Source organism: Nomascus leucogenys, chromosome 5 (assembly GCF_006542625.1).
Source record: "Nomascus leucogenys isolate Asia chromosome 5, Asia_NLE_v1, whole genome shotgun sequence".
Classification (NCBI taxonomy): domain Eukaryota; kingdom Metazoa; phylum Chordata; class Mammalia; order Primates; family Hylobatidae; genus Nomascus; species Nomascus leucogenys.
In genome coordinates, this window is record NC_044385.1 from 68,026,810 (window position 1) to 68,053,928 (window position 27,119).

Consider the following 27,119-nt stretch of genomic DNA (forward strand, 5'->3'; position numbering starts at 1 on the left):
CAGTGAGCCATGATTGCACTGCTGTACTCCAGCCTGGGTAACAGAGTGCAACCTTGTCTCTCTCTCTTTATACACACACACACACACACACACACACACACACACACACACACACATACACACACACACACACTAAAAATAAACATAACAAAATAAATATTTTAAAATTACTATTTTCAAGGTTGGTTCAGGAGGCCTATATTTTCAAATAATCACTCAAGTGATTTTCATACCCAGCCAGATTGGGAACCTCTGTCTTATGCAATTATTTTGTAATAATAATTATTATATTGTTCCTTATTTGCTTTAAGTAGGTTGACCTAGAAGACATTATTAGTTCCCGGAAGCCAGAAAACTAAGTAATAAAGCTCTTGAAGTCAGGGAACATATCTGCTATATATTCCCTACAGTAACCAGATATGCATGACATGTTCATTGACATGTTCCAAGTTCAATAATATTAATAACATTAATAGTAGTAGGTATTTTAGTAATACTAATGATTACAATGATAGAAGCTATCATTTATTAAGGACCTTCTATGTGCCAGATCCCAAGCTGAGGTTTCACCTCATTTTTTTCTCATATGATGTCATGTAATTCAAAGAGGAAAGAATAATGAGAATACTAAGAACATACACTGTGTAATTTGCTCAAAATCACCCAGATAATATGAGTAGAGCTTAAAACAATTTAGTCTAGTCTGACATTCTTTCTACCATATGGGATATATTTAATATTTTGACTCCAAATAACATTGCAACCTGTGGAAATACTTTAGCAAGCAAATACACGCCTTAAACAATTCACCCATCTTTTTTTTTTCTACTTCAAATAAGAAAATTACAGTTTGTTTCTCCACTAGAATGTGACTTTTGTGCTAAGCATTTTGAAAGACAATGGAGAAAAGCAACTTTTGCTTCTATGGAGTACTGTGAACAAGTCTGAGCTAAAAATAATTGTCACCCTGTTTAATCACTGAGGAGTGCTACACATTTGACACAGCACAGTAGATCTTAACGGTAACTTCACCCTTCAATAAATCCTTGCCATTTTCCTTTTATTTACAAGTTCTACAGGGAAGGAAAACCATGAGCTGTAACACTGAGAGTTTACTATTAATTTACTACCATTAGGTCTCTGAAATAGACCCAGTACAAAACTGTAAAGGGAAAGAAAGAGCAGGGATATGGCAGTGAATCTACTATCTAGTTGCATGTTGAGATGACACATAATTTCAGATTCAAACAGCATCCATCTGATGCTATCTATGGTTTAGTTTATGGAATACATCCACTCAGCAGATTTACGGCTTAAGGACAAGTTTATTCACTCAACTAATGTTTATTGTTAAAATGTCAACCTCAAAAAGGGAAATGCACTCAGAGAATGGTGATGCTAGCACTTCTGTGGGAGAAAGTTGGCTAGCTATCTTCTAAGAAACCCACAGAATGGCATTATTTTGGTAAATTTGTCAAGGTTCTCAGCCTAGTAGGCTGTAAACCTGATTTTGTCATCACAACTAAGGGCAAATCTAACTTTCAGGAGAATATTAAAGATACATATTCTGGTTTCTCTCTATATATAATGATGTAAAATCAGAATTGCAAAATATTATATGACAAGTGTAACTTTCACATGGACTATGATATACTGGTTGCCATAACCAGCATATTAATTGGAGGGAACCTGCGTGGAAAGCCAATTCCTCATCAGAAGGTTGTTGTGTGAACACGGAGAGTTAATTAAATGAATTCTTCACAAGAGAGATGGCCTTAAAGATGAATGGAACCAGACAAGTAAAAAGTCTCTTCACTTAGGCTCCTTACCCCCCTACACAAGGCTTAGATGGGCACTGCTAACACTAGCCAGTAACCAAGAACAAACAATTGGCAGTCAGAATGACAGTTGTTTTTTGGATATTTAATAGACTCACTCAAATAATATTGAGAATACAGTATTATTCCTTCTCTTTGAGTTGACTCTGCGTATCTGTATTCAGATCCTTCAGTATGCTGAGTTTATAATTTGACTCTAAAAAATTCATTTTATTTCCTCAATACCAAATTCTTGTCTCAGTGCAGCCCCAATGATTAAAAGCATCTGCTACAAAGAAAGCCACAATAGTCCCATTTAAAGAGTAGTCACACATTGGCTGCTTCGATAAAATAGGTATTTACATTTTTAAAAAATTGAAAATCTTTCATTGTGTTCTAATTGAAGAATAGAAAGCTTTTAAACGAAGAACTAAATCTCCCCAAAACTCAAAATTATATTTATGGCTATCCAGAAGAAAAGTACCAAAAAAGACAATACAGGTGGAAATGGAAGGAATAAGAGGGCATGCATATTCTGATTATTATTTTAGTTTGTATCAACCTAGGAAAGTTTCTCCAACGTATCTTATACGACATTGCTGACCCTCAAAATGTAAACGTGCAAAGAAAACAGCATTCTAGATTCATTGGTGAAATACATTTGTTAAAATTAGACAAGTTGATTTGCAACAGGAATTCTCAGAGTATCAATTAGTATCACTTGTGAGTCTTAAGGGTGAGGGGAATTGTATCTAGTATGTACTGAAATGAAGTAAATATTCTAAGATTTTACTTGTGTTTTTCAAACTTAAAAAAAATCAGATTCATTTCTTCAAACTAATATATAAAACAAAGTAGATGAAAACCAAAAATTTTTTAACCGGAATTAAAATAAACAGCATCAAATGTTTGTTAATTATTATTTCACTTAAAAAAAAGAGCCAAATCAAATACTTACATTTGTAATCCTTCAGTTCTGGCTCCAAATTGTCATCAGTATTTATTTCTATTGTAGCATCTGCCAGATTTTTTTCTAATGCTGACCTAGCAAGACTGGGTAAAAACCTGGAGGATGAAGAGGGAGGAAGGGGGAAATGGCTTAAGTCAAAGCTTTCTGCAATTCTTAAACACACACACACACACACACACACACACACACACATACACCCCTTACTAATTACAACCAATTAAGGAAGATCAGTCTGGATCTGTAAAATATAAATCAAACAAAATTTTAGAATAAATATAAACTTAAAGTATGTGTGAATTATATGTTTGTGGAATCTCCTTTAATAAGTAAAACTTATTTGTAATTAGCAGTACTGATTTATGTACAACACTTTGCAAGATAAAATTTAAAATAATTTGCTTTCTTAAGTATAATTAGTATACTGGCTTATCGAATTTTCTTAAGTAGATTAAACAACAACACTTGGCTGTTCTAGGTTGGCAATCATAAATTCAAACCAGTGGAGATGGATTAATGAGATTTTCTTGACTTTCTAACATAAAGTTCTGAATGAACTTAAGATTATCTAGCTTGGTTTTTCCTTCTATTAAAAATATATCTGCTTATCTATTCTATGTGTATGTTGTCAAAACAACAATCTAGTGAGTGACAGTTATTCTTCAAACAAACAGATTATGAGCATCATGTGCTTGAAGCATGAAACATAGTTTCCCACCCACACAAATAAAGTTATAGGTAGAATTTATGTCCCAAGTGAGACAATGGATATGACTTTTAATCCATGGTACCCATGGTTTAACTATACCACTTTAAATTAACCACTATGTGATACAATGTTCCAAATAAACATACTAAGAACATACTACTTTTAAACAATTTGGGTTTTTCACAGCTCTAAATCTTTGGTGGTGGTTCCTACAGTCTTGAGTGTAATCTCTAATAGTGGAAAGGTTGGAGAGCGTGAGGCAGCAAATAGACAAGCATGTAAAGAACTGTCAGGTTTCCTGTCCCTGTAAAATTCCAGTCCATATATCTGACATTATATCTTACCTCCTGTCTCATTTTGGGCCTAGGCTATGATAGAAGAAATTACAAAGCTCTATGCTAGTAACTCCTCAGTTCAGCATGAAGTCAGACTTTGCTGCTCACCTCTGAACTTTCGTCATAGTTCTTAGATCATTGCTTCGTTCAAAACCAAGCCCTCACCTTATCTCCCAGTCCAATAGCTGGCTTTTGTCCTGTTTTTGTCTTGGCACCCTGCTTAACCTTCCTCTTACCACTATCCCACAAACTAGAGGCTGGCTTGGTAACATTAGGCCCTGCAGCTGCATCTGCATTATTCCTGTCAGAACACCCTGACTGGCATTGACTATTTTCAGACTTAGACTTGTTTGCTATTCCCAAGCCTCCCCAACGCGTATATAGTCTGCGTGTCAACACATCTTAATGTTGGCCCTGTGTGGAAACATTTCTAGATTACACTCCAAAGCCTGCAGAGGATAGCAAATATGGCACAGATGCCTTCCCTTCACCAATATTGGCAGGCATTGCTTGCTAATAGGGCATTCTTTCCTGCTGAGATTGAACACACTTCACCATTATTCTCAATCTAGCACCCAGACAGCAATATCAATCGAGGTACCAAGGAAGTTGAAATATATTTACATCTAGAACATTCTAAGACATTGGCCCATCCAACAAATGAGGAGAATGGAACATATCAGGTGGTGTGAGGCCAATCCTAATTTTTTTCTGAGATTGTAAGGGATTTGTTAACTGCTTCCTTGCCCATTGCTCACTGATATTTTCTACTTATTTTTTCCCTCTCCTCCCTTGGCCTTGGTAAAATAAGCAAATAAATGAATGAATGAAATATTACTCTTTACTATCCTAGCTTCCCAAAACCAAAGCAAGCACATATCCTGTTGCAAATTTTCCAAGTGTACTCATAACTATTATGAACAGCCTGGTGTCTTTTAAAAGTAATTATTACATTTACCATATTTATTCATTTTACCAACAAAAAAAAAATTGGAAAAGCTCTAGTCTCATTAGGTTTTGGTTATAAGAAAAACTAAAGAAAGATTCAGCTATACTCTGGGAAAGTCAAAAAGAGAAGTATAGTAGTTACGCTAAGCTAACTCAAATAACTGTCTTTGTCACAGGAGTGGGATAGGATCTTTAGATTAAGGAATAAGATAGGACTTCTCAGGATGGTAGTAAAGAAGTCTGTTAAGGGTCGGGGTATTCTCAAATCACCAGCGCTAGGAAGGAGGGGTGTTACTTATAAGAGTGAAAGAAAAAGACTGAGGGGCTTTGTGGATACTAGGCAGTCTTTGACTTCTATTCAGGATGTAATTGATTAATTAATTTGTACGTGTGATTTTAAATCTTAAATTTCCAAATAGTATTGGAATATTTAAGATAATTTATAGTACAGCCTATTTATAAATTTAATTGGCTATATTTGTGCATTAATTACTCAGGAAGGTTTTGTTTGTTCATTGAGACATCCAAAGTATGTAAAAGGAAACAGAATATATAAAATTTATTAACCATTTCAAATGTTTGAAGGTATTTTATTTAGCCGAGTTTTATAAATGGAACCAGACATTTTTCAAAGGCTTTTCAAAGTGATTGTTAATATCTGCTAGACTTACAGAGTTAACTGAATGAACAGAAAAGCCTAAAGAAGGTCTCAATTTTTTAAATTATAACACTATAAAACTGAATGCCAGTTTCTAAAACCAAAAATAAATCCCCAAATAGTCTTTCCTGCAAGCAAAACGATTCTTCCAGACAACAAAAAATTCACACCAACAATAATCATTCTAATTTTAACACTGTGTATGATTAGTTCGATCAGACTTGTGATTTTTAAAATTAATTACTAACAGCTTAAACAGTGAAAATTTTATATAGATGTTATTAACTTTGCTTATTTATTTATTTATCCATAGGTGTTGATCCCAAATCATTTTATATCCAAAGGGAATTTCTGACAACTGCATGCAAATTGAGTTTTTGACAAATAGAATAATTTCCTCATTACTTCAATAACAGAAACAGTTAATCTTCATTTCTGATTAAACTCTTACAACTTGTCTAAAATTTCCATGCTAAAGGATCAGCATAGAATTGAATTTTGAGGATCACCTTAAAATTTTCCAGAAGTAAATAAATTAATGAAATACCAAACACTTGAATGAAGTAGAACTCTTATTACAGAGACCTCTAATTAATTTTTCTACAATAAAAGTATTTTTGGAATGCAAATTACTTGAGAATTTCCTAATCTTCTAAATTCTTCCCTGTAGTTCCTTAGGTTTTCAAATATCTAGAAAATGAATTATGCATCAAGCTCTGAAATGATGTTCATGTTATAGGGTATGAGGATGAGGTACTTGGGGAATTCATCACATAAAAATTATTGCAATCTTAATGCCATTGGCGTAAATATATGAGTGATATTTTTAAAATTACATTAACAAAAAAAAGCCCAACTAATATTTATAAATTCAATGTTTAATAAGTTTAGGTTAGATAATTTATTTTGATTTTTGTCTGCTTCATAAAGTTCTTTGTGAAAATAAGTTACATCAATCTTTGTTTTAAAATTTTCCACAAAATCCAATTCCTTTTCACTGATTCAATATAAAATGAGTTTATTAAAAAAAAATACTTTATGAATCAATAATTTTGGCTTCCTTCCTGCCACTGTGCTGTTCTAAAGAGAAGGTTAGTAAGAAGGCTTTTGAGTCTGCAGCCTTGCTAAACTAAACAGATGATGCATAAACAAAATAGCTGTTTTCTATTCATTTCTAGTTGAAAGGGTCATGGAGTGATTAGAAAATAGAGTTTTTTATGGTCAGTTGATAACACTGGAAAAATTAGTCAACTATTTGATTCAGTGAATATGTATGAGAATGAAAAGTAACCAATTTTTGTTTTTCAGTTTTTTAAATTACAAAATATTTCAGTATTTCAGAAAATTAAAGAGATTATAGAAAATTACAAAGCTGGAGGCATCACGCTACCTGACTTCAAACTATACTACAAGGCTACAGTAACCAAAACAGCATGGTACTGGTACCACAACAGAGACATAGATCAATGGAACAGAACAGAGCCCTCAGAAATGATGCCGCATATCTACAACTATCTGATCTTTGACAAACCTGACAAAAACAAGAAATGGGGAAAGGATTCCCTATTTAATAAATGGTGCTGGGAAAACTGGCTAGCCATATGTAGAAAGCTGAAACTGGATTCCTTCCTTACACCTTATACAAAAATTAATTCAAGATGGAGTAAACACTTAAATGTTAGACCTAAAACCATTAAAATCCTACAAGAAAACCTAGGCAATACCATTCAGGACATAGGCATGGGCAAGGACTTCATGTCTAAAACACCAAAAGCAATGGCAACAAAAGTCAAAATTGACAAATGGGATCTAATTAAACTAAAGAGCTTCTGCACAGCAAGAGAAACTACCATCAGAGTGAACAGGCAGGCAACCTACAGAATGGGAGAAAACTTTTGCAACCTACTCATCTGACAAAGGGCTAATATCCAGAATCTACAATGAACTCAAACAAATTTACAAGAAAAAAACAAACAACCCCATCAAAAAGTGGGCAAAGGACATGAACAGACACTTCTCAAAAGAAGACATGTATGCAGCCAAAAAACACATGAAAAAATGCTCAGCATCACTGGCCATCAGAGAAATGCAAATCAAAACCACAGTGAGATACCATCTCACACCAGTTAGAATGGCCATCATCAAAAAGTCAGGAAACAACAGGTGCTGGAGAGGATGTGGAGAAATAGGAACACTTTTACACTGTTGGTGGGACTGTAAACTAGTTCAGCCATTGTGGAAGTCAGTGTGGCGATTCCTCAGGGATCTAGAACTAGAAATACCATTTGACCCAGCCATCCCATTACTGGGTATATACCCAAAGGACTATAAATCATGCTGCTATAAAGACACATGCACACGTATGTTTATTGCGGCACTATTCACAATAGCAAAGACTTGGAACCAACCCAAATGTCCAACAATGATAGACTGGATTAAGAAAATGTGGCACATATACACCATGGAATATTATGCAGCCATAAAAAATGATGAGTCCATGTCCTTTGCAGGGACATGAATGAAGCTGGAAACCATCATTCTGAGCAAACTATCACAAGGACAGAAAACCAAACACCGCATGTTCTCACTCATAGGTGGGAATTGAACAATGAGAACTCATGGACACAGGAAGGGGAACATCACACTCCGGGGACTGTTGTGGGGTGGGGGGAGGGGGGAGGGACAGCATTAGGAGATATACCTAATGCTAAATGACGAGTTAATGGGTGCAGCACACCAACGTGGCACATGGATACATATGTAACAAACCTGCACATTGTGCACATGTACCCTAAAACCTAAAGTATAATAATAAAAAATAATAAAAAAGTAAAAAAAAACATCATTATGGATTTCATCTCTCAATAAAAAAAAAAAAGAAAATTACAAAGACTACTAAACATTCCATTCATCTCTCTCCATCTCTAGAGAGAACTCTAACCTTGAAACTGGTGTGCATTTGTTGTCCATATTTTTATATTTTGCTATGTAAGTGTGTATGAATAAAAAATATATTGTACTGTTTATCACATTTAACATTTTGTACAAATCACTTCATATACTGAATCTCCTTTTGCAACTTTTTTTTACTCAATATTAAGGTGTTATGTAATGGTAAATATATGCAATTTACTTCATTTTGACTGTTGTAAATTATTTGATCATACAAATACATCAATTTATATATTAATATCCTACTGATGGACAGATGGGTTGTTTCCAATTCTTCATTATTACAATGATACAGTGAACATTCTTGTATATACCTCCTTATATACACATGTAAGTCTATCTTTAAAGCAGATATTGAGAAGTGGAATTGTCAAATCATAGAGCAACAATATATTTAGGCAAAATAAAGTGTTGAAACTTCCATCCCAACAGCAGTGATGAAATTACATTCCTCTCCATTCATAAAAAATGTTACTACAAGTAAAAAATTTAAAGTATAAAATGATAGCTGATTATTATTTTAGATTTCATTTCACTGATTATTAATGAGGCTAAGCAGCTTTTCAAATGTTTATTGGTCATTTGAATTATTTAAATTTTGCATAAATATCTATTCATTCTTTGCCCATTTGGAGTTAATTCTTTGTCTTTATTAATTTGTAGTTACTTTACAGTCCCTGAATGCCAGTCCTTTCTTAATCAAAAATCATGCAAAACATCTTTCCTAGTTTGTGGGTTATAACTTATAAAGTAGTTTATAGTGTCATATAACTGGATTTTACCTTTTGTGTGGGATAAAGTGGAAAATCTTTATTTATAACCATGTATTGACAAGCCCATCCACTCCAACATTGATCTACAATGCTACATCTCATATACTAAGTTCTCACAAATTTATGGGTTTGTTTCTGTGCTCTGTATCTATTCTAATTGTCTATTTGTTTTTCCCTGTACCAACACATGCTATTATAATGAATACAGAGTTAGAATTAATATTGATATCTAATAAGCTAAGTATACCCTAATTAATTTTATCAAAATTTCTTGGCTATTAGTAGCCTATTATACTTCTATGCCAATTTTGAGATCAGCTTGTCAAATTCACTATAATCTTGTGGGATTTTGACTAATTATATCTAAATATCAACTTGGGGGGAAACAGTTTTACAATACTAAGTCTTCCATTTATTTGTCTTCTTTTATAACTTTGAATAAAGATGTATACTTTTCTCCATTAAAGCATTATATGATATTTGTTATTCTTAGTTGTGCAAAGCTTTCTATTACTTTGAATGAAATTTTTAAAAATTATATTTCCTTATTGATTGTTACTGGAGTATAGGAAATGTCATTGATTCGGGAGTATAAATAACCTCACTAAACACTATTTGTTCTAAATAATTTATTTGTATTTTCTCTTGTATTTTTAATGTAGCTAATCATATAACCTAAGGCAAATGTACTTGCTAAAAGTGCTGAAAGATTATTCTTCTTTTGTTCCTAACTCTAAAGAAAATGTGACAAGTATTTTGCCTTAAGAATATTTGCTGTAAATTTCTGGTAGATATTCTTCATCAGATTAAAGAATTTCCTTTCTGCTCATAGTTTACTAAGAATATTCCAGATTTACTAAGTTATATTTGTTTTTGCTTTGGTTTGTTTTTAGGACTGGCTATTGAATTTTATCAAACACTTTTTCTCCATTTAGTAGAATATTTTTTCCTCAACTGATAAGAAGATGAATTAAAAAACAGAATATCAAACCTTGACATTCTTGAGGTAATGCCAAATTGCTCATGAATCTTTAAATATACCTACATTTGAGATAAATAAGAAAGATATATTTTAATAGACCGAAGTGAAAAGAGGAATCTCAGAAATAAACATTACCTTTTTTTGACTGATTGAATGTGTCCTCCCTAAGATTCATAGGTTGAAATCCTTTTGCCCATAGTAAAACTGTCAATTAAAAATACAAATTTAGGTCGGGCACAGTGGCTTACGCCTTCAATCCCAGCGCTTTGGGAGGACAAGGCAGGTGGGTCACGAGGTCAAGAGATTGAGACCATCCTGGCCAACATGGTGAAACCCCGTCTCTACTGAAAATACAAAAAACAATTAGCTGGGCCTGGTGGTACGTGCCTGTAGTTCCAGCTACTCAGGAGGCTGAGGCAGGAGAATTGCTTGAACCTGAGAGGTGGAGGTTGCAGTGAGCCGAGATTGGGCCACTGCACTCCAGCATGGCGACAGAGCAAGACTCCATCTCAAAAAAAAAAAAAAAAAATTAAATTGAAAAGAATATTTGCTGCATGTGGCTAGCCAGTTCTCCCAGCACCATTTATTAAATAGGGGATCCTTTCCCAATTGTTTTCATCAGGTTTGTCAAAGATCAGGTGGTTGTAGATGTGTGGTCTTAGAATTTCTGAGTTCTCTATTCTGTTCCATTGGTCTATGTGTCTGTTCTTGTACTAGCACTATGTTGTTTTGGTTACTGTAGCCTTGTAATATAGTTTGAAGTCAGGTAGTGTGCTGTCTCCAGCTTTTTTTTTTTTTTCTTAAGATTGTCTTGGCTATACAGGCTCTTTTTTAGTTTTATATGAAGTTTAACATAGTTTTTCCTAATTCTGTGAAGAAAGTCAATGGTAGTTTAATGGGAATAGCATTCAATCTATAAATTACTTTGGGAAGTATGGTCATTTTCATATTGATTCTTCCTATCCATGAGCATGGAATGTTTTTCCATTTGTTTGTGTTCTCTCTAATTTCCATGAGCAGTGGTTTGTAGTTCTCCTTGAAGAGGTCCTTCAATTCCCTTGTTAGCTGTATTCCTAGGTGTTTTGTTCTCTTTGTAGCAATTGTGAATGGGAGTTCATTCATGATTTGGCTCACTGCATGCCTGTTGTTGGTGTATAGAAATGCTAGTGATTTTTACATATTGATTTTGTATCCTGAGACTTTGCTGAAGTTGCTTATCAGCTTAAGAAACTTTTGGGCTGAGACAATGGGATTTTCTAGAAATAGGATCATGTCATCTGTAAACAAAGATAATTTGACCTCCTCTCTTCCTATTTGGATGTGCTTTATTTCTTTCTCTTGCCTGATTGCCCTGGCCAGAACTTCCAATACTGTGTTGAATAAAAGTGGTGAAAGAGGGCATCCTTGTCTTGTGCCAGTTTTCAAGGGGAATGCTTCCAGATTTTGCCCATTCAGTGTGATATTGGCTGTGGACCCCATCCTTATGCCTTATACAAAAATTAACCAAAGATGGATTAACAACTTAAATGTAAAACCCAAAACCATAGAAACCCTGGAAGAAAATCTAGGCAATACCATTCAGGACATAGGCACAGGCAAAGATTTCATGAGGAAAACCCAAAAGCAATTGCATCAAAAGAAAAAAATTAACAAAAGAGATCTAATTAAACTAAAGAGCTTCTGCACAGCAAAAGAAGCTATCATCGGAGTGAACACATAACATCCAGAATGGGAAAAAATTTTTGCAAGCTATCCATCTGACAAAAGTCTAATATCCAGAATCCACAAGGAACTTAAACAAACTTACAAGAAAAAAACCCACTCCATTAAAAAGTGAGCAAAGGACATGAACAGACACTTTTCAAAAGAAGACATTTATGCAGCCAACGAACATGAAAAAAAGCTCAACATCACTGATCATTAGAGAAATGCAAATCAAAACCACAATGAGGTACCATCTCATGCCAGAAAAATAGCAGTTAGTAAGAAGTCAATAAACAATATATGTTGGCTAGGCTGTGGAGAAATAGGAATGCTTTTACACTGTTGGTCGGAGTGTAAATTAGTTCAACCATTGTGGAAGAAAATGTGACGATTCCTCAAAGATCTACAGGCAGAAATACTATTTTACCCAGCAATCTCATTATTGGGTATATGCCCAAAGGAATATAAATCATTCTGTTGTAAAGATATATGCATGCTTATGTTCATTGCAGCACTACTCACAACAGCAAAGACATGGAATCAACCCAAATGCCCATCAATGATAAACTGGACAAAGAAAATGTGGTACATACACACCATAGAATACTATGTAGCCATAAAGGAATGAGATAATGTCCTTTGCAGGGACATGGATGGAACTGGAAGCCGTTATCCTCCACAAAATAACACAGGAACAGAAATCCAAACACCACACGTTCTCACTTATAAGTAGGAGCTGAATGTTGAGAACACATGGACACATAACGGGGAATAACACACACTGGAGCCTGTTGAGGTAGGCGGGAGGAGGGAGAGCATCAGTATAGCTAATATAGATAAGTATAGCTAATATAGATCCTGGGCTTAATACCTAGGTGATGGGTTGATCTGTGCAGCAAACCACCATGGCACACCTATGTGACAAACCTGTACCTCCTGCACATGTACCCCAGAACTTAGAAGTTGATGGAAAGAAAAATAAAAAAATAAATAAAATGCATCTAAAAATGATTCATTCTAGGATCATAATAATGTTACCTTGATAGTAAAAGGTATGATTACTATAAAATTGTTCATAATTTGAAATTATTCATAATTGCTCATGATTTGTTAATATTTTACTTAGAATTTTTGCATCCATTCCATGAGCATCTGTAATTGCATAATTTATAATTTTCCTTTCATAAATTATTCTTATCTGCTTTAGGTGTCTAGGTTATACTAGACTCAAAGTGAATTTCTATGTTTTCACCATTTCTCTATTCTCTGGAAGTTTATTTAAGGCAGGGATTCTAAATTTCTTGACAATTTGGTAAAATTTGACAATAAAACCACTCAGGAATGGTCTTTTTTAAATGAAATTTTTTAACTACCAACTTTATTTCTTTAATGGTTATAGGTCGATTTGAATTTTCTATTCATTCTTGACCAATTTAGGTAATACACATGATTCCAGAAAATTGTCTTTTTTAGTATACTTTTCATAAATATTGACTTTATCTTCAGTTATGCTTTTTCCTTTCCAAAATTACTAAACTACTTATTTGTTCTTCCTCTCTTTTACACTAATTAAATTTACCAAGGCTTTATCTATTAATATTTTCAAAGAACCACCTTTTGGTTGGACTAATCTTTTCTATGATTATTTTGTTTGTCAGTTCATGAATTTATGCCCTTAACTTCATTATTCCATTCCATCTACTTTCTTTGGGTTTAGTCTGTAACTTTTTACTAACTTAAGTTGAATGCCTGGCTCACAAATTTTCTTTCTCTATTATTTTCAAGTGTGTGAGTTTAAAACTTTAAAAAAAAAAAAAAAGTTACCTTAGGTGTATCATTCAAGTACTGAAATTCAGTTTTGGTCATAGAGTTGTTAATATTTCACAGTTTTCATTTTGATTTCTTCTTTTGATGTCTGATTTAAATTTTCCAACTAAATAGGCTTTTAAGTGTATTTTTTGTTATTGTTACGAATTCTGTTGCTTTTTGGTCAGGGAATGTGATCTTCATGACAAATATTCTTTGCTATTTACTGAAAAACCGATCTTTTTTTTTTTTTTTTTTTTTTGAGACAGAGTCTTGCTCTGTCGTCCAAGCTAGAGTGCAGTGGTGTGATCTTGGCTCACTGCAACCTCCACTGCCCGGGTTCAAGTGATTCTCCTGCATCAGCCTCCCAAGTAGCTGGGATTACAGGCACATGCCACCACACCCAGGTTTTTTTTTTTTTTTTTTTTTTTTTTTTTTTTTTGTATTTTTAGTAGACACAGGGTTTCACCATCTTGGCCAAGCTGGTCTTGAACTTCTGACCTCATGATCCACCCACCTTGGCCTCCCAAAGTGCTGGGACTACAGGCATAAGCCACCACACCTGGCCAAAACTGATTTTTTATCTAGCTTATGGTCAGTTTTTGATACATGGTACAAATGTCTCATGTGTGCTTAAAAAGAATGTATATTCATTGTCCACTGGGTATAAAGTCCATTATATCAAGTTTGTTAATTGTTTTGGTAAATCTCTATCTTTACTAACTCTTAGAATATATGATCTGTCAGTTTCTGAAAAAAGTGAGTTTTGAAAACTCTCATTATAACTGTTGATTTGTCAATTTTTCCTGTCTTCAATTCTGATTGTTTCTGTCATATAGTGTTCCTTCTTAGGTATAAATGGCTAAGGAGTATTAAATCTACTAAATGAATTTTTTGTTCATCTTCTTCATCCCCAATCATGCTTTTGGACTTGAAGTATATTAATAATAATACATTTCTTCCCTTTTGGTTAGTATTTGCCTGTTCTTCTTTTTACACCTTCACCTCTGATCTTTCTATAGTATCTTTTAAATGTGACTCTTGTAGCAACATATAATTGGTTTTTGTCTTTTAAAATCTTAATCAGAATCTCTAACTTTTATCTGGAAAGTTTAATCTTGTGTAATATTTATGCTCACTTCTAACACTCTTTCATGTTTACTCTTTATTTTTTCTTTCATTTCCACCTATGTTGTGTTGACAGGTATAACATTCCTATTTGCTTATCTCTACCACCACTGGATTTATTTCCTTTTTTATTTGTGGTTACTCAAAATTTACACACACATACTTGAACTAATGAAGTCTAAAATTATTCAATTCTTCTATTCTCTTCTTAAACAACAGAAGAACCTAAGAATGCATTAATCTCTTTTTCCAGTTTCTATAAGTTTTTAGCTTCACCCTGTTGTTAAATACTTCCCTATATTGGTATTCATTTTTATTACTTTGTTTTTCACAATACATTTAAATTTAACAATATATTTGCCTATTTCCTTTCTCACCATAGTTTCCTGCATGTCAGTCTTTTTCTCTGCATTCAGTCTCCTGCTTGCTGAAATATATCCTTTAGTAGTTCTTTAAGTAGTGCTGAAAAAACTACTAAATGTAGTAAGCTCAGTCTTTAGCTGAAAATGTATTCCACTAGGCAAAGATTTCTGGCATTGATAGTTATTTTCTCTCAACACTTTCAGGATACTATCCAATCCTGGAATCTACTATTGCTGATGTAAAGTTGTCGGCTTGATATTTTTTCTCTTGTATCTTTTTCCATTATAAGTTTTTCTCTTTGTCTTTAATGCTGTGCAGCATCATCACAATGTATGTAGGTGTTGATTTGTTTTTATTTGTCCTACTTGGGAACTGATATACTTCTTCAGTCTGTAGCCTCATGTCTTTCTGCTTTCTGTTCTGGAATTCTCCTAACCATTGCCTTTTTGAACAATTATTCTCCCTCAGTCTCTTTATTCTCTCTTCTTAAATTCCTATTAGACATATGTTGGACTTTCTTATCTTATTCTACATGTCTATTAACAACCCTTTCAGGTTTCCTATCTCTTCACTTTGCTGTGCTGCATCCCAGGCTATTTTCCCTCCACTTCATTCTCTTTTCAATAGTCTAATTTACTAATTAAGTGCTTATTGAATTTTGTCTGATGGTTTGTCCATTTGTTTGTTTTCTTGCAATGACTATATTCTTCAATTCAAAAAGTTCTGTTTGTTTGATTTTTCTTTCAGATCTATCAGTTCATTTTCTCCTCTATCATAGTCATCCAGTTTTTAATTCCTCCTAAGTTTTAATAATCTTAAACATACTTATTTGATAGTCTCAAATTATTGCATTATTTTGAGTTCTTAAAGTTCTATTTCTTCTAAATGTTGTATCTGCCAAATATCTTACGGTTTTTTTCCCCTAAATATGGTTTATTACTTTTTACAATGACCAAATATTCAGATGGGATATTTAGTGTACTGATCTTGTAAAAGTATTTGCCACAGATTGGTTTTCAGGGTTGGTGTTTTCTACTAAGCCTCCAAGCAACTAAACGATCCTGGATGTTTTTCATATTAACTTAGTACTTTTTGGTTACTACCTTTACAGATGGCATCAACATGGACCCTCACACCTGCACCTGAGCAATGTGGGGCATTTGATTCCTCATGGTGACAGTTTCTTTCCCACCCCAAGCTCCAGGGAGATGGTAAGCTTTCTCATCATTTCTCTGGGCTTGTGGGCAAACATTTTTTAGTCTATGGGAACAGGGAGCACTTCCAGACTCTATTCTTCATGCAGGGATCTTAATTAAAACCTCTCCACCTCACATACGCCTGCAGCCACATCCGTTGTCCCCAAACAGATATTAAAATCCAGCATTAGACCACTAAGCCCTATTCCTATTTGAAAGCCTCTTTGGCAGCCATGATATCATTATTATTCTCCTTATTCTGGTATTGCTTTTTACTTCATTTCTTCTTCTTTTTAAGTATTAGCTCTATTGAGATGTAATTCAGATATCACACGATTTACCTATTTAAAGTATACAATTCAATGGTTTCTAGTATATTCACAGAGTTGTGCAACCATCACTGCAAGCAATTTTAGAACGTTTTTCTTACCTAAAAAAGATCCCCTGTACCCACAAGCAGTCACCCTCCCTTTCTACCCCCAAGTCTACCTGGCCTCAGGCTACCACCAATCTACTTTCTATCTCTATGGATTTGCTCTATTCTGGACATTTCATGTAAATAGAGCCAAACAATATGTGGTCCTATGTATCTGGCTTCTTTCACTTAACGTATTTTCAGGGTTCATCCATGTTGTAACATGTATCAGTACTTCATTTCTTTTTGTTGCTAAATAACATTTGATTGTATGGATAAAACACATTTTATTTATCTGTTGAGCAGTTGACAGTCATTTGTTGGCAGTTTTTCACTATTATGAATAATATTGCTATGAACATTCATGTGGAAGTTTTTGTATGGACCTGTTTTTGCTTCTCTCGGATAGATTCCTAGGAGCAGAACTGTAACCCTAGTCCTATTTCATTTCTGATACCTCTGATATGCTCTTCCTTTTGAGTTTGGATAAGAGTTAACAACTACTTATTATATTTTATTCAGAATTTCCGGGTTGAGTAGCGTATGGGGAGGACATCTAGCTCATTCTGTTTTGTTCATGTATATCACTAGCTTTTCTACGGCCTTTATTTTCACACGTTTAAAAAATACTTGTGGCCAGGCACAGTGGCTCATGCCTGTAATTCCAGCACTTTGGGAGGCCAAGGCAGGAGGATCATGAGGTCAGGAGATTGAGACCATCCTGGCTAACACAGTGAAACACCATCTCTACTAAAAATACAAAAAAAAATTAGCCGGGTGTGGTGGTGGATGCCTGTAGTCCCAGCTACTCGGGAGGCTGAGGCAGGAGAATGGCATGAACATGGGAGGCGGAGCTTGTAGTGAGCTGAGATGGTGCCACTGCACTCCAGCCTGGGCGACAGAGCGAGACTCTGTCTCCAAAAAAAAAAAAAAAACTGTGTTTTAGAAGAGATCCATTAAATTTCCCACTCCAAATAGCAGAGGAAATATAAAATCACACAAAAATTATTTCTTGTCAATATTGTCTTGAAAATCTATCCTAGGGAGATAATAAAATATATGACAGAAATGCGTCCCTTAGTTTTTCTGACCTTTATTAAAAACATTCTCATGTTTTCTTTGTAGACTGAATTAGTAATAAATTGTAGCTGAATTGGTAATAAATTAAACACTGCTAGCTTTCAGTATTCTCATATGCTTTATATTTCTCCAAACTTTGATATTTTTAATTTCTTAGATCAACTCTTATTACTTGATTTATTTTTAGTTTTTCAATTTGTTTTTATTTATTTATTTTTTTAATAAAGGAAATTAAAAGTTGATTCAACTACCAGGGCATATCTAATAGTCTGCAGAATGCTTTGAAAGTCCAAAATTTTTATATTTAATAAGAGAATCAATATTCTTATTTCCTATACTTATTCATTCTTCAAATAATTACTCTGAAGACACTAGAGAGGAATTTCATTTTAGCTGGATACACACAAGAAGAACAAATTCAAGTTGCAACACAAGGAGCTTAATTTAACTACAAGAAAAACTGTCCACTAAACTGAGGGGTTATAGAGGGCAATAAAGATTCTGCTAAACTGAAAATAGATTCTCCTTTAATTCCTTTTATCAAGAAATGAATGGACAACAAGCATAGTCATCATAAAAATAATTACTAGATCATATGAAAAGAGACAATCTTTGAGCTTACTGGGAATTGTTCTTAATCTTTTCTTACTATTCTTTAAAATAGCTTCATGTAGATTTAATTCTGTAAGAAAATTCTACAAGCCAATGTTTTATAATCACTAACCAACTGGTATGAAAACAATCAGTACAGACTGAAAAAATGTTAGTTTTGTCGAATTTAGATATTGAGCAGTACTGTCAAAAATGAAAAGTTCCAATGCAAATTTTAGAGGCAGTAAGTGTAATAGTGCTAAAGAGCCCTAGCTCAGAAAACATATGAACCAGCATTCAAATCCCAAACCACTTTTTATAATTATGTGACTTAAGTGACTTAAACAATTTTCTCATTTATAAAATACCTCTGAAAATTATTGATGTCTAAATAAGATAATATATTAATGGAATGAAAGTAGACCAAGATGGCTGAATAGAACCCTCCAGCAATTGTCCTCCCCTCCACAGGAACACCAAATTAACAACTATCCACATAAGAAAGCACCTTCATAGGAACCAAAAACCAGGTGAGCAATCACAGTACCTGGTTTTAACATCATATGAAGGAAGGAGGCACTGAAGGGAGTAGGAAAGACAGTCTTGAATTGCCTACACCACCTCTTCCCCATCCCCTAGTGGTGCTACATAGCTCCGAAAAAGAATCTGTGTGCTTGGGGGAGAAAGAGCGCATCAACTGTGGTATTTTGCATTGGAATTCAGTGCTACCCTGTCACAGTGGAAAGCAACAGGGTAGCATTCAGCTGATGCCCATGGAGGGAGGATTTTGATCAGCCCTAGCTAGAGGGGAATAATCATTCATCCCAGTGGTCAGAACCTGAATTCTAACTAGCCCCACCACCACAGGCTAAAGTGCTCTGGTGTTCTAAATAAACTTGAAAGGCTGTCTAGGCCACAGGAATACAATTCCTGGGCAAGTCCTGGTGCTATGCTCAGAGTCGGTAGACTTGGGGTGCATGTGACCCAGTCAGACACCAGTGCGGACAGCCAAGGCAGTGCTTGCACAGTCCCTTCCTCAACTCCAGGCAGCACAGCTTGCAGCTTTGGCAGAGATTCCTTCCACTGGAGGAAAGGAGAGGGGAGAGTAAAGAGGACTTTGTCTTACAATTTGGATACCAGCTCAGCCAAAGTAAAAGAAGGCACTAAGCAGATTGCTAAAGTCCCCAATTCCAGGACTTAGCTCCTGGATGACATTTTGACACCCACCCTGGGCCAGAAGGGAACCCATGCCCTGAAGGGAGATTCCTAGGCCTAGCAGGATGAATCACAAGCTGACTAAAGAACATTTGGGCCTTGAATAAACATAAGTGGTAGCCAGACAATAGTCACCATAAGCCTTGGGCAAGACCCCGTATTGTGCTGGTTTCAAGTCTGACCCAGCACAATCCCAGTGGTGGTGGCCATCCCTCTCCCAACTCCAGACAGCTGAGCATGGAGAGAGAGATTCCATTTGTTTGAGGGAAAGTAAGTGAAGAGAGCAAGAGTCTCTATCTAACAGTCCAAGGAAGTCTCCTGGTTACCCAAGACCACCAATGTGGTATCTCTATGAGTCTGCAAGAATCACAGCATTACAGGGCGTGGAGTGTTCCCTAATGCAGGTATGGCTGCAGTGACCAGAATTAGATCACACACTCAGTTCTCTTTGAATACTTGGAAATGTTTCCCAAGAAGGACATGTACAAACAAGCCCAGGCAAGGAAGACTACAATAAATACTCAACTCTTCAATGCCCAGACAACAACGAACATCCACAAGCATCAAGACCATCCAGGAAAACATGACCTTACCAAACAATCAAATAAGGCACTGGTGACCAGTCTCAGAGAGACAGATATATGACTGTATTAGTCCGTTTTCACACTGTTGATAAAGACATACCTGAGACTGAGAAATTTACAAAAGAAAGAGGTTTAATGGACTCACAGTTCCATGTGGCTGGGGAGGCCTCACAATCATGGCAGAAAGTGAAAGTACGTCTCACATGGCAGCAGACAAAAGAAGAGAACTTGTGCAGGGAAACTCCCCTTTATAAAACCACCAGTTCTCGTGAGACTTATTCATTATTACAAGAATTGCATGGGAAAGATCCGCCCCCGTGATTAATTTTCTCCCACCAGGTCTCTCTCACAATATGTGGGAATTATGGGAGCTACAGTTCAAGATGAGATTTAGGTGGTGACACAGCCAAACCATATCAGTGACCTTAAAGAAAGAGAACTGAAAATAGCTATTTTGAGGAAGCTGAATGAAATTCAAGATAACACAGAGAAGGAATTCAGAATTCTATCAGATAAATGTAACAAAGAAATTGAAATAATTTTTAAAAATCAAGTAAAAATTTTGGGGCTGAAAAATTCAATTGAAATACTGAAGAATATATCAGTCTGTCAAAAGCAAAATTGATCAAGCAAAACAAAGAATTAGTAAGCTTGAAGACAGGCTATTTGAAAACTCACAGTCAGAGGAGACAAAAGAATAAAAGAATCAAAAAGAATAAAACATGACTACAAGATCTAGAAAATGGCCTAAAAAGGGAAAATCTAGTAGTAAATGGCCTTAAAGAGGAGGCAGAGCGAGATCAGGGTAGATTTATTCAAAGGCATAATAACAGAGAACTTCCCAAACCTAGAGAAAGATACCAATATTCCAGTACAACAAGGTTATAGAACACCAGGCAAATTTAACTCAAAAAAGACAACCTCGAGACATCTGAGGTACCTAAAAGCAGGAAGAGAAAAGAAACAAACAACATATAATGGACTTCACTAGGTCTGGCAGCTGACTTCTGAGTGGAAACTTTACAGGCCAGTAGAGAGTAGCATGATTTAAAGTGCTGAAGGAAAAAGCTTTTATCCTAAAATAGAATAACCAGCAAAAATATCCTTCAAACATGAAGGAGAAATATAGACTTTCCAGACAAACAAAAGTGGAGGGATTTAATAAATGTCACACTTGTCCTACAAGGGAAAAAAATGAATTAAAAAATTAATGTAAAAAATTTAAAAAAATTACTGAGCAGTAAGAAATATCTGAAGCCTCAAAATTCACTGGTAATAGTAAGTACACAGAAAAAGACAGAATGTCATAACATTTTATTTGTAGTATGTAGCCTACTTATAACTTGAGTATAAAGACTAAAAGATGACTGAACAAAAATAATAACTACAACAACTTTTCAAGACATAGTACAATAAGATATAAACAGTAACAACAAAAAGTGAAAAAGTGGGTGGAAAAGTTAGAGTGTAGAGTTTTTATTAGTTTTCTCTTTGTTTGTTTGTTTACACAATCAGTATTAAGTTGTCATCAGTTTAAAATAATGAGTTATAAGGCATTATACACAAGCCTCATGGTAACCTCAAACCAAAAAATCCAAATACACAGCAAATGAAAAGCAAGAAATTAAAACACACCACCTGAGAAAATCACTTTCACTAAAGGAAGACAGAAAGTAAGGCAAGAAGAAAGAGAAGACCATAAAACAACCTAAAAACAAACAACAAAATGGCAAGAATAATTCCTTACTCACCAATAACGTGGAATGTAAACAGACTAAACTTTCCAGTCAAAAGACAGAGTAGCAAAATGGATTTTAAAAAATGAGACTCAATGATGTGTTGTCTACAAGAAACACACTTCACATATGAAGATACACAGACTGCAAATAAAGGGACAGAAAAAAATATTCCATGCCAAATGAAACAAACAAACAAAAGAAAACCAGCAGTCGCTATACTTATATCAGACAAAATAGACTTCAAGACAAAAACTATAAGAAGAGACTAAGAAGATTGCTATACAATGATAAAAGGGTCAATTCAGCAAGAGCATATAACAATTTTAAATATCTATGCACCCAACACTAGAGCACCCAAATATATAAAAGCAAATATTTTTGAGCAAAAGAGAGAGATAGACCCCAATACAATAATAGCTGGAGACTTCAACATTGGACAGATCACCCAGACAGAAAATCAGCAAAGAAATATTGGACTTGGCTGGGTGCAGTGGCTCATGCCTGTAATCCCAGCACTTTGGGAGGCTGAGATGGGCAGGTCACCTGAGGTTGGGAGTTTGAGACCAGTCTGACCAACATGGAGAAACCCCTTCTCTACTAAAAATACAAAAATTAGCTGGGCATGGTGGTGCATACCTGTAATCCCAACTACTCGGGAGGCTGAGGCAGAAGAATCGCTTGAACCTGGGAGGCGGAGGTTGCAGTGAGCCAAGATTGCACCATTGCACTCCAGCCTGGGCAATAAGAGCGAAACTTCATCTCAAAAAAAAGAAAAAGAAAAAAAGAAATGTTGGACTTAATCTGCACTACAGACCAAATGGACCTCCCGATATTTACAGAACATGGGATCCAATGGCTGCAGAATACACATTCTTCTCAGCACATGGATCATTCTCAAGGAGAGACCATATATTAGGACACAAAGCAAGTCTTAAAAAATTCAAAAATAAATTAAAAAAAAAAAGAAATGATGTCAAGTATCTTCTCTGACCACAATGGAATAAAACTAGAAATCAATATCTAGAGGAATTTTGGAAACTACACAAATACATGGAAACTAAACAATAGGTTCCTGAATGACCAGTGAGACAATGAAGAAATTAAGAAGAAAACTGAAAAATTTATTGAAACAAATGAAAATGGAAACACACCAAAACCTATAGGATATAGCGAAAGCACTATAATAAAAGAAAAGTCTATAGCAATAAGAGCCTACATCAAAAAAATAGCAAAACTTCAAATAACCTAACAATGTATCTTGGAGAACTAGAAATGCAGGAGCAAACCAAACCCAAAATTAGTACAAGAAAAGAGCTAATAAATATCAGAGCAGAAACAAATAACATTTAAATTAAAACATGAAAGGATAGGCTGGGTGCAGTGGCTCACGCCTGTAATCCCAGCACTTTGAGAGGCCGAGGCCAGCAGATCACGAGGTCAGGAGATCGAGACCATCCTGGCCAATATGGTGAAACGCCATATCTACAAAAATGCAAAAAATTAGCCGGGCATGGTGGCACATGCCTGTAGTCCCAGCTGCTTGGGAGGCTGAGGCAGAAGAATAGCTTGAACCTGGGAGGCAGAGGTTGCAGTGAGCCAAGATCATGCCACTGCACTCCAGCCTGGGCAACAGAGCAAGCCTCTGTCTCAAAAAAAACAAAAAACAAAAAACAAACAAAAACAAACAAAACAAACAAACAAACAAAAACTACGAAAATTAGCTGAGTATGGTGGCATACGCCTGTAATCCCAGCTACTCGGGAGGCAGAGGCAGGAGAATTGCTTGATACCCGCAGGGGGAGATTGCAGTGAGCCAAGATCGCGCCACTGCACTCCAGTCTGGCGACAGAGTGAGACTCCATCTCAAAAAAAAAAAAAAAAAAATGCAAAAGATTAATGAAATGAACAGTTAGTTTTTTGCAAAGATAAAATTGGCGAACCTTTACCCCAACTAAGAAAAAAGGAAGATTCAAATAAATAAAATCAGAGATGAAAAAGGAGATGTTAGAACTGTTACCACAGAAATACAAAGGATCATTAGAAGCTACCATGAGCAACTATATGCCAATACATTGGAACACCAAGAAGAAATGGAGAAATTCTTAAACACACACAACCTCCCAAGATTGAACTATGAAGAAATACAAAATGTGAACAAACCAATAACAAGTAACGAGATAGACACCATAATAAAAAGTCTTCAGCAAAGAAAAGCCTGGGCCCTGATCGCTTGCCTGCTGAATTTGACCATTTAGAGAAGAACTAATACCAATCCTACTGAAACCATTCTGAAAAATAGAGGAGGAGGGAATATTTCCAAACTTGTTCTACAGGGCCACTATCACCCTGATACCAAAACCAGAGAAAGACACATCAAAAAAAGAAAACTACAGGCCAATATCCTTGACAAATGTTGACACAAAAATCCTTAACGAAATAGTAGCAAGCCAATCTCAACAACATATTATAAAGATCATTCATCATGACCGAGCGGGATTTGTGCCAGGGGGGCCAGCATGGTTAAACACATGCATATCGGTCAATGTGATGCATCATATCAACAGAATGAAAAACAAAAATCATGTGATCTTTTCAATTGATGCTGAAAAAGAATTTTATAAAATTCAACATCCCTTCATGATGAAAACCCTCCAAATGATGAGGATAGCTGGACACAGTGGTGCAGGCCTGTAGTCCCAGCTACTGAGGACACTCAGGCAAGAGAATGGCTTGAGCCCAGGCATTCTGGGTTGTAATGCACTATACTGACTGGGTATCCGCACTAAGTTCAGCATCACTATGGTAATCTCCCAGGAGCGGGGAACCACCAGGTTGCCTAAGGAGGAGTGAACTGGCCCAGGTCAGAAAAAGAGCCAGTCAAAACTCCTGTGTTGATCAGCAGGGAGATCGTGCCTGTGAATAGCCACTGCACTACGATCTGTTGTCTACAACAAGCATACTTCACATATGATGATACATAGACTGAAAATAAAGGGACAGAAAAAAATATTCCATGTCAAATGAAACAAACCAACCAACAAACAAAAAACAGGAGTCACTATACTTACATCAGACAAAATAGACTTCAAGACAAAAACTATACAGCCTGGCAACAAAATGAGACTCCGTATTTAAAATAACTAACAAAATAAAAATAAACTTTTTTTAAAAAAACACTGAGTATAGAAGGAACATACCTCAACACAATAAAAGCCATATATAACAGACCTACAGCTAGTATCATACTTGCATTAGTCCGTTTTTGTACTACTATAAAGAAATATCTGAGACTGAGTAATTTATAAAGAAAAGAACTTTAATTGGCTCATGGTGCTGTACAGGACACATGACGCTGGCATTTTCTTGGCTTATGGGGAGGCTTTAGGAAACTTAAAATCATGGCAGAAGTCAACGGGGCAGCAAGCACTTCACACTGTCACAGCAGGAGAAAGAGAGAGAGGCAGGGAGGTGCCACAAACTTTTAAACAACCAGATCTCATGAGAACTCACTCACTGTCATGAGACCATCAGCAAGGGGGAAATCCACCCCCATGATCCAGTCCCCACCAGGCCCCACCTCCAACATTGGGGATTAGAATTAGACAGGAGATTTGGGCAGGGACACAGATCCAACCCATATCAATACTGAATGGGAAAAACTGAAAGCCTTTCCTCTAAGATTTGAAACAAGGCAAGGATACACACTTTCACCTCGGTTATCCAACACAGTAGTGGAAAGCCTACCTAGAGCAATTGGATACAAGAGAGAAATGAAGAGTACTCAAACCGGAAAGGAAAAAATTACATTATCCTTGTCTGCAGATGATATGAGCTTATACTTGAAAAAAAACCTAAAGACTCCAACAGAAACCTGTTAGAACTGATCAACAAATTCATTAAAGTTGCAGGACACAAAATCAACATACAAAAATCAGTAGCACTTGTGTATGTCAAAAGTGAACAATCTGAAAAAGAAATAAAAAAGTAATCCAATTTACAACAGCTACAAATAAAATAATATATATGAGAATAAACTTAACCAAAGAAGGGAAAGACCCCTACAATGAAAACTATAAAACGCTAATGCAGGAAATTGAAGAGGATGCCAAAAAATGGAAAGATAGTCCATGTTTATCGATTGGAACAATCAATGCTGTTAAAATGTCCATACTACCACAAACAATCTACAGATTAAATGCAATCCCTGTCAAAATATCAATGACATTCTTTACAGAAATAGAAAAATAATCCTAAAATTTATATGAAACCACAAAGACCCAGAATAGCCAAAGCCATCCTGAGCAAAAAGAACAAAACTGAAGCAATCACATTACCTGACTTCAAATTATACTATAGAGCTATGTAACCAAAACAGCATAGTACTAGCATAACAGATACATAGACCAACGGAACAGAATAGAGAACCCAGAAACAAATCCATACACCTACAGTGAACTCATTTCTTGACAAAGGTGTCAAGACCATACATTGGGGAAAGGACAGTCTCTTCAATAAATGGTGCTGGGAAAACTGGATATCCACATGCAGAAGAATGAAAGTAGACCCCATCTCTTGCCATATACAAAAATCAAATCAAAATGGATTAAGAATTAAATCTAAGACCTCAAACTATGAAACTACTAAAAGAAAGCATTGGAAAAACTCTCCAAGACATTGGTCAGGACAAATATTTCTTAAGTAATTCCCCACAAGCACAAGCAACCAAAGCAAAAATGGGACAAATAGGATCACATTGAGTTAAAAAGCTTCTTGTGCAGCAAAGGAAATTGTCAATGAAGTGAAGAGACAACCCACAGAATGGGAGAAAATATTTGCAAATCATCCATCTGACAAGGGATTGATAAAATATATGAATTCAAACAACTCAGTAGGAAAAAGCCTAATAATCTGATTATACAATGCATGAAAGATCTGAATAGAAATTTCTCAAAAGAAGAGATACAAATGGCACACAGGTATATGAAAAGGTACTCAACATCACTGATGACTAGAGAAATGCAAATCAAAACTATAATGAGGTATCACCTCACCCCAATTAAAATGGCTTTTATCCAAAAGATAGGCAATAACAAATACCAGCAAGTAAGTGAAGAAAAGGGAACCCTTGTACACTGTGGGTGGAAATGTAAGTTAGTA

At 35.4% G+C, this 27,119-nt stretch overlaps 1 protein-coding gene across 4 annotated transcripts in view; it reads right to left on the reverse strand.

The window, feature by feature from the left end:
* The window catches only part of VWA8 (von Willebrand factor A domain containing 8), a 424,992-nt gene that overhangs the window by 250,082 nt on the left and 147,791 nt on the right, over window positions 1-27,119 (reverse strand). For all 4 annotated transcript variants that reach the window (XR_004030158.1, XM_030813328.1, XM_030813329.1 and 1 more), the window contains one exon: window positions 2,776-2,882. Coding sequence is in view for 3 of the 4 variants with exons in the window: in XM_030813328.1 (XP_030669188.1) it covers window positions 2,776-2,882 (107 nt within the window). In the remaining variant the exon portion in view is untranslated. The remainder of the gene's footprint in view (window positions 1-2,775; window positions 2,883-27,119) is intronic.